Raw genomic sequence first — 8,835 nt, 5'->3', positions numbered from 1 at the left:
GTAAAAAATCTTCTTTCAGAGTTATCAAAATTTTTTATCACTCAAACTTTTGATAAGAAAACCTCTCATTTTTTGTTCAAATATCAATCCAAAACACTCAAAAAATTTGGAGACACTTCCATTTAATTTCTTAATATACATCCTGATTATCCTTTCATTCATATTTTTAAATTTTTTGAACCACTTTATTTTCTTAAAGAAATAATTTGTTTTATGTGGTACATTTATTACCTTCACTATATTACTGTCGAATTCTCACTCCTAAAACTTAAAATCTTTTTCTATTTTTTTCAACAGTCAATCATCAATCCTATCAAACATCAGTTGGACTCCAATCTATAATATCTAAAATTTTTTTTATCTGATTCAGACTCATTCGTATTTAAATTCAATGAATTAAAACCTATAAAAGATATATAAAAATTTTTCTTGACCTTCGTATTATTTTAATCTTTCACAGATCTTTTGCAACTGTTTGACACCTTCAACTTTAATCCCTTTTCAAACTAGTGAGAATTGAGGATAAGCAACTGCCAGCATTTCTCGTTTTATTGGTCATATCCACCGTCCCACAAATTAATAAATATTTTTTTAAAAAATTCAAACATTTAATTTAGTAATTAATAATATATAATTTTTTATTTAAAAGAATAGAATTTTAACTATGAGAATTTGATTTAGTGATAAGAAAAAAGTCTTAAAATCTGAGATTTTATGTTTAAATTTCATTATATGTGAGTTTAGTTATTTAATTATATTATAATTTATTAGTCGGTCATTGAATGATATATTATATATAAATATAATAATTGATTATAATTATAACTTTTTTATATTTGTATTTTTATAAAAAAATAATTTTAATTTTAAATTTATTTATTTATTTTTTATGGGAGGGAAAAGCCCCGCAAGAAGATGAAATTGCCAGTTTGCCCACCTGGGATTAGAGCATGGTTGAATGTTGGGTTACCTAAGAGAATTAATACTCTATTACATGCTAAAAAAAGAGAGATTTAATTAGGGTTTAGTTTATTGAAGGTGGGATCCCTTAAAAATCACTATAAAAGTTAGTGGAATCCTTGTGACGACAATCATGGTGGGTTAAGAAAAATAGTTTTTAAAGCTATTATTTATTTTTAATGCGAGGAAAGGGATGGAGAAGCAAAGTGCGATTTTGATCCCCCCTAGATAATACAGGTTTTTACTTTTTGTTTGACTAGATTAAGGGTTTCCTAACCATTGAATCAGATAACTTTAAGGCTAGTGTTAAATTTGCCTATGGGTGTTGATTTCACAAATTCCTCTTTTGTCCAAAAATCCTTGTGTTTTACTGGATTTATCCTCAATTTTCTTCTTCTGATATAGTAATACTATGATCACTTTTTTCCCCATTTTAGGACGGGGGGAAACGACACAAAATCCTCTCTGGAACTTACCATTGAACTCCAGACACATTAAGATTCTTGTCTCACAATTTTGTCTTTATACGAAGCAATAATTTATACGGTGACAAGTTACCAACATTTATTGGTTCGAATATGAATTCGATTTTTTTTTAAGTAAAGTCTTGATTTTAAATTTTGTGAATATATGAAATTTAATCTGATTTAACTCTGAATTAATCGAGATCTAAAATGATTTTTAAATATTGAGAGTCTCAAACCAAAAAATATTTATATGATGACGAGTTACTCCAACATCCATGATTAAACACATGCTATTTTTTTGTATAATAATTTAAAAAAATGGACTTTTTTTTTTTCAATTTTCACAAATTCTTAGTACATGTCACTTAATTTTATTAGTTTGTTTGTTTTTAAAATATATAAGAGACTTTGGTTACCAAAATATATATAATAATTAAATATTTTTTCACAAAGAAAAAAAGTTAATTAATTTCTATGGTTAAAGTTTATTTAATTAAAGTTTAAGATTCCAAGTTCAAATAATCTATGCCAAAGCAAAACTACTAGTTAACCCAACTCTTTTGTTAATTAATAATACTACTAATCTACTACAAATAATAATAAGAATTTATATTTATACATTATTATTGTATAAATATTATGTGTTATCAATTAATCATATAACAAAACCTCATAAAAAGTTAATTTTAGATATATTTTTAGATTAAATATCTTTTTTAAGATTTTAAAATTTTAAAATTAATTTTTTATGAAATATTATTTTATGATTCACTGATAATATATAACATTTATACTTTAATTATGTGCCAGTGCGTGTGCAAACCAAAAACTTATTATCATTCCTTAACCAAGCAATCATAGGAAAAGAAAACAAATTAAAGAAAACAAAATCTTGAAATGAGGCAAGAATAGATCCCTCGTAACTGACAGTTTCAATAATAATAATGGTAAGCAAAGTCATTTAAACCCCAAAAGATTGGTCAAACTGAATAAGCTTACCGGTTACCACTAAAATCTTCATGTTGCTACCCTTTCATAGGCCTTTCATTTTTTTCCATTTTTCATTGCCCAAATTGAAGCCCAATTGGCTTATACTAATTTAGTGCTTCAAATTAGGTCTAGGAGGAATCCAACACAAGAAAAGTTAAGGCTTTTTAATTTTTTTTCTAATAAAATTACAATAATGGCAAGTAAAAGTTATAATTATAACCAGGTAAAATAGAAAATTTATAGTGTAAATTATATAATACACGAAATCATTGTTCCATGTATATTGAAGTAGATACATACATAAAAATAGATAAGAGAGTCATACGAGGATACGAGTTTGACGTTAGGCTGTTAGGTTACCTACCAAAAATTTGCAGTCGCTGGCAATACATTTAGTGAGGCATTTTAAACATTCATCAAGATTGTTTAACTATTTCCTCGAGAATGGATAATGGATTCGGTTAATGGGTTCTCGTTGGAGAATTATTTATACGGTTATGGGGCATATATATATATATATATATATATATATATAATAAACATAAATGGCAATTTTATTTTTCAAGAAACAAGAACAAAAAAACTTATTAGAAAAAATGGTACAAACTTTAATCAATTATGCATCAAAATTTCAATTTTGATATAAATTTATATTTTCAATGACATTTATTTAAATCAAATCATACGTTAAAAATTTGACAATCTTTTAAATATAATAAAAATTTTTTTAATAATATATCTTCTCAACTCATACTTTTTAGTGTTATGTTACATACATACAAAAATAAATGTGAGCACATCAAACAATTTTGAGAATAAACACTCTTAAAGATTTTCATTTCTATTAAAATAATAAGAAAAAAGGACTATAAATTAATCCACTGAAAGTCATGGTATTACCTTTGGCTCCAACCTTAACAATAAGGGCGTCTAACATGAGAGAAAGGGATAAAAAAGTAGGAGCAGTTAGCACAATGATGGTCTAATCTAGTCTTAAATTAAAAATAATTTACAACAAAAGATAATGGAGGATTGAGGGACAATAGAGCAGCTAGCTAAGTTCTTGTCAAACATCAAGTTGCCCATGTGCATCATCGGATTCATGAGCCACAACAGTTAACAGCACCAAGCATGCGGGTTTATTGACTTTAATGTCGGCTTAAAAGCAATATTATGATATCAAGAAATAGAAACTTGAGAGAGCAACTTCATCCAAGCTAGAATATTTTCAGTGGAGTTATTTTCAATCAAGAATCTTTATCTAATTGTCTCCAGCAAGTAGCAGAGATTGATGTGTCAAAGGTAATTAGACATAGATTATATGAATCTTACTCCTCTCTGGTTATATCATATTGTAGAAAAGAAAGCCAATGGTTTCTGACATTTAACATAATCAAAGTCATTGATGCTTTGTTTCATAAAATTCTGTGTCATGATTAAAGGCAACATTATAGGCTTCAGAATTAAAGTAGCAAGTGGGTCATGGTGGAAACAAGGATAAAAAGTTTGTTTTATAGAAGAAACCAGCAGCAATTAGCTTGATTCAGTCAGAATATTTGTTAGGCAAAGATTATTAATCTAATTAAAATCGTATCTTTTCCTGAAGAATACAAGAGATTTTAGTCAATTGCCTTTGGGGATAGGTGAGAGTGATTCAATTCCTTGGTTATTGGTTCAACTTGAAACACAAAACAAGTATCAAGTACAACTTTTATTGTAAGCAGAGGAATGAGTCCATCAACAAACGACCAAAATATAGAAAAAAGACGTATATTTTATTAAACCAAAAAAGTACTGAACTTATTCTCTTGGAATGCAGTTACAAGATCAACATCAAAGGGCATGTAATATCTTCAAGTTGGATGCAGAAAATGTTTTCTGATAGTCACCTAATCTTGTATCGAGCTTCTGGAAGTTCCAAGATCCAAAAATCAATGATATTTTAAGGGGCGGAAAGGGAATTTCTTTTATGGTTTGAACGGAGCAAAAACCACCACAGAATTGTGTCCACCAAAGCCAAATGAATTAGAGATAGCTGCAGAGAAATCAAAAGGAAAATTTGATTAATAACAACTACAAAGGCAAATCAAATATTTATTTTGTGGCTATTGATCTGAAAAAAAAAAAAAAAAAAAAACACTGACTTCTTCCTTGTTGCAATAACATAAAATTTTTTAGAGTTGCAAAATTAAAATACGTACCAACATTGACTTCATGCTGTTTCTTCACATTGGGAACAGTATCGATTATTACATCAGGCTCCAGGTTCTACATAGAAGAGATGATACAAGAACATGAAATAATTTTGCAAATCAACGGATTAAATAAGGTAAGAATTTTCGTGTTGAACTATTTTCACTTGATTTATAAGCTAACGATATAAATATGAGCAAAATGTTCCATGAATTTTTATGTAAATGAAATTCCCAATTTGACAGAGTTAAGTGGAGTGTTAAATATAAAAAGAACAAGGGTTGGGGTGAATAGTGAATACATCCTGGTTAATCGTAGGATGCAGCCAGCCGGTTGTGATTGCTTTTATGGTTGCTATGGCTTCCAATCCACCAGCAGCTCCAAGGCCATGTCCAATCATTGACTGAAAGGAGAAACAGAACAAATTCCGTCAGCAGTTAGCCCTAAGGTTCTGTTGCCATGTGACCAGTAAATAACTTCTCTTTAAAAATTTTGATCTTGACTGCTATTGTTGTGTGAGATGTCAATAATTTGATTCTTTGTGCATGTGAACTGAAGCTCATATTCCATGGAATTAAATAGAGGAATGAAGGTAGAATATGTTTTTCTCACCTTTGTCCCGTTCATTTTTATCTCAGAAGTGTCCTTAAAGACCTTTTTTATTGCATTAACCTCAGCCAAATCTCCTGCCAGTGTTGATGTTGCATGAGCATTTACATAGTTCACCTGTAGATCAATGGTTTTACCATGTTCATATCGGAAATTGTTCAGGTTTCTTCATTGTCAATTGTCAACTTTCAAGAGTAGTTAAATGAATGCTCTTGCCTCTTCAGGGGAAACTCCAGCATCTTCTAAACTTTTGGTTATGCAAGATGAAACTCCCAGACCATCAGAACGCGGGTTGGTCATATGATGAGCATCGCAAGTTACAGCACCTCCCAAGTATTCTGCAATTATGTTAGCTCCTCTTTTCATAGCATGCTCCAAGCTCTCCATAATCTGTATGCAAGGAATAATTGTGCAAAAATTGGCTAAATCACAAATGCTAAAGATACCAAGTACCTATACAACTAAACTCAAAACAAAGTAGTAATGCCATTAACTTATTATTACCAGTACACCGGAGCCTTCTCCCATAACAAAACCATCACGATCTTTGTCCCAGGGTCTTGAAGCCTTCTTGGGTTCATCATTTCTTTGAGACAATGCCCGACAAGCAATAAACCCGCCAATCCCAGTCGGCATGATAGCAGCCTCAGTTCCGCCAGCTACCATGATGTCAGCTTCACCTCTTCTAATATGATTTGCAGCTGCATAAAAGCAGTAATTTGCAGTTGCACAAGCTGTTGAAATGGAATAATTAGGTCCCATTAAACCAGTATCTATAGCTAATAATGCGGATCCCATGTTGGTGATAGAGTAAGGGATAAAAAATGGAGTGATCTGCTTGTATCCCTTTTGAATAAGAGCTTCCACCCCATTGCTGAAAGCAGTTAGACCTCCCATGCCTGTACCCACTAGCACCCCAATTTTAGTTCTGTCCATCTGTCGTGCATAAGAACAGTGGGGTTCTATTAGTTCTTGTCTAATCTAATACCACATTTTTTAAACGCAGATACTACTAAAAACACAAAACTTACTTTCTCAAGGACTTCAGCACCAAGGTTTGCATCCTCGAGGGCCCTTCTTCCAGCAACTAAGCAGTACCTCCAGCAATCATCAAGACGGCGGTCATTTTTCCCATCAATGTATCCTTTAGAAGAAAAATCACGAATTTGACCCGCAAACCGTACAGAATAAGATGTAGCATCAAACCTATCAATTTGCGTGATGCCACTCTCTCCCTCAAGAAGTTTGTTATAGAAATGTTCAGTATCACTGCCAAAGACCGACACAAGACCCATTCCTGTAATAACTATTCGTTTCTTTGGATCTTTTTCTCTTTTGGGAGCTGAGGCTGTTGGCGAAGCCATAGCCCTGATTGTTCTGCATTTTGGAGCTGAGAAAAAGTGACTCGGTTAGTACCCAATATTTATATAGGACACAAAAGGTCCAAGAGAGTATTTAGCAATAAGTTATAGTAGTTGTTTCCTGTAAGAAAAATAGGATATGGACATATTAAATAGTGCAAGAATGTATCATAAAATATCTAGTAGTATTTGTTTCTACAAGCAACCATACAAAATAATTTTGGAATTCATGCTTGTGATGCTAAACGTGCTTTCGACTACCTTAAATCCTTATTTGGAGAGAATCAGAGAATCAAGTGCAAGGTGTCACATTTCATGCGAGAAAAGTGCAATGTTGAGAAGTTTGGTGAAAGATAAATAGAAAGATGACTTCACGTTTATATAAGACAAGTTAAGTCCTCTTTTAGTGTGTTTGGAAGGGTCGTTCCAAAGACAAAGTCCTTCTGGTTTTTTACTATTTAAGTCTTTTACCAGATATTATATATAGATTTGAGAATTCTGTCCCTCGATTGACATATTGCAAAAGAATGATAGGTACTAGAGACTGCTGACATGAACCTAAACTACTATTTATTAGGTGCACTGAGAAAGGAAATGTAAAGGAAAACTACTCAAAGAATAAAAAAAAAGGAAACAATTCGAAATCAATAGCAGCAGCATTTGAAGTCTAATGTATCACCTCTGATCCAGCATTGTCAGTACTCTCATTAAACATAAGCAAGAGAATACATAAATGTTGAACAAAATTGACAACTGGGATTTTGATTTTCACCCACTCTTGATTACACCTATTCTTTCCCTTTTAAAAAATAAATACTAGTATTATTGTCCCATGATCCCTGGATTTGTTATCGACGACCCTGTTAACGAGCGAGTATATTTACCAAGAAACTCATAGAAGTCAATAACCAAAAGCCAATTACCTGAACTAGAAATGAACCATTTTGGTTTAGTTCCAGTTGAAGATAACTGCAAGCTCTCCACGGCTCTAAGTTCATTGTATTGAGCCAGAGAAGCTCCATTGCCTCCTGCTTCTCTGTTTCTAAACAGCAAACCTGAAGAACAAGCACCAGTAGCAATGCCTGCCATATCTCTACCTCTCTATTTCTGTTTCTATCTAGCTCCCTTAATCACAGGTGCTGTGATTTAATAGATATATGAAAAAGAAAAAGAAATAAATAACTAAAACAAGGTGAAGAGATTAAGAGAGGGACTTTGGGCTGTCAGTGAAAGGAGAAAGAGTTAAAACAAAGAAACAGCTAGGTTTTGCTTGTCAGAATTTTAAGGTTGCAAAATCCGTCAGTAAGCTTATTTTAGGGATGAAACAAAAAAAATGGCGATATGACCGAAGAGAAACATGGTATGTTCATTTTGTTTTAGCCGCTTAACTACCAAAAACAACCATTTGAATCATATGGCTTGCTCATCAATGCCAACCGTTTCTCCGGTTGATGGTTTATTGTCTGTGCCCACTGCCTAATTTTTCAGGTTTTATATTATGGTTGAATTGTCAGGCATTGAGACACTTGGCTTTAAAGATGGATTTATAAGTACAAAATTACGGTAGAATAAGACAAGAGAATATTTAAAATAAATTTAGATTAAATAATATTATTTTATTTTATATTTAATGTGTGTAAAGATTTAAAAAAAATTTAATTATTGATCAAAATTATATTTTTTAAAGTTAATAAAATTTTAATTATTGATATGATTTTTAAAATTATAATAATATATATAAATTTAATCCCATAAATTAAAAATAATTTTTGAATTTTAAAAGAATTGAATCATTATAAACAAAATGAATAATTAATATTTTTCTATAATTTTTTAAAAATATAAATAAATTATGATATAAAATATTTATTATTTTATTTTATCCATCATGCAGATTAAACATGGCCTAAGTTTATTGTATTTGTCATGAGTCTCGTTTTGGGCTAAGACGTACTGATGAGTGGGACATGTCCATGCCGAGCCTCGTTCAGGTACGATCTATGAAATGCTAGCCCAAATCTGAGTCATAAACAACCTAAACCTTTTCCTTTAATTCCAAAAGAGGAGATTCCAAATATCATGCATTAATCAACCGAGTCTTGAATGTTTAAAAATTAAAACTTTTATCAAGAAGATTGAAATTTAAAAATTATTTTACTTCCAGTTAAATAACATGTTATATGAGTTTATGATTTAAAAACTAATATTTTTTTTAATTCTAATATTTGTTTTCTAATTTGATTTTTATATATTGT

The 8,835-nt window shown here is 30.8% G+C and overlaps 1 protein-coding gene across 1 annotated transcript; it reads right to left on the bottom strand.

Annotated features, from left to right (window-relative positions):
- Positions 1-4,110: 4,110 nt before the first annotated feature.
- On the bottom strand, positions 4,111-7,901 carry LOC111290424 (3-oxoacyl-[acyl-carrier-protein] synthase I, chloroplastic-like). Its single transcript, XM_022881725.2, has 8 exons — positions 7,504-7,901; positions 6,251-6,609; positions 5,724-6,155; positions 5,436-5,609; positions 5,223-5,336; positions 4,912-5,013; positions 4,619-4,685; positions 4,111-4,452 (listed from the first exon to the last, which is right to left on the bottom strand). Exons 1-8 carry the CDS (start codon positions 7,667-7,669, stop codon positions 4,385-4,387), a joined length of 1,482 nt encoding a protein of 493 aa, XP_022737460.2. The 5' UTR covers positions 7,670-7,901; the 3' UTR covers positions 4,111-4,384.
- Positions 7,902-8,835: the final 934 nt, after the last annotated feature.

This window comes from Durio zibethinus, chromosome 11 (assembly GCF_047325235.1).
Source record: "Durio zibethinus cultivar Kanyao isolate XHJ-2024 chromosome 11, ASM4732523v1, whole genome shotgun sequence".
In the NCBI taxonomy this organism is placed as follows: domain Eukaryota; kingdom Viridiplantae; phylum Streptophyta; class Magnoliopsida; order Malvales; family Malvaceae; genus Durio; species Durio zibethinus.
Note: the sequence above shows the minus strand (reverse complement) of the source record. Positions and strands in the feature narration are given on the sequence as shown.

What these genes read in the sequence shown, in the direction of transcription:
- LOC111290424 (XM_022881725.2), bottom strand. Translation starts at nt 7,669, where the DNA reads ATGGCAGGCATTGCTACTGGTGCTTGTTCTTCAGGTTTGCTGTTTAGA. An exon ending in TAAAAATGAACGGGACAAAG is followed by an intron (nt 5,014 to 5,222) that starts GTGAGAAAAACA and finishes TTCTCCTTTCAG; the next exon opens with TCAATGATTGGACATGGCCT. An exon ending in ATCCTACGATTAACCAGGAT is followed by an intron (nt 4,686 to 4,911) that starts GTATTCACTATT and finishes TCTTCTATGTAG; the next exon opens with AACCTGGAGCCTGATGTAAT.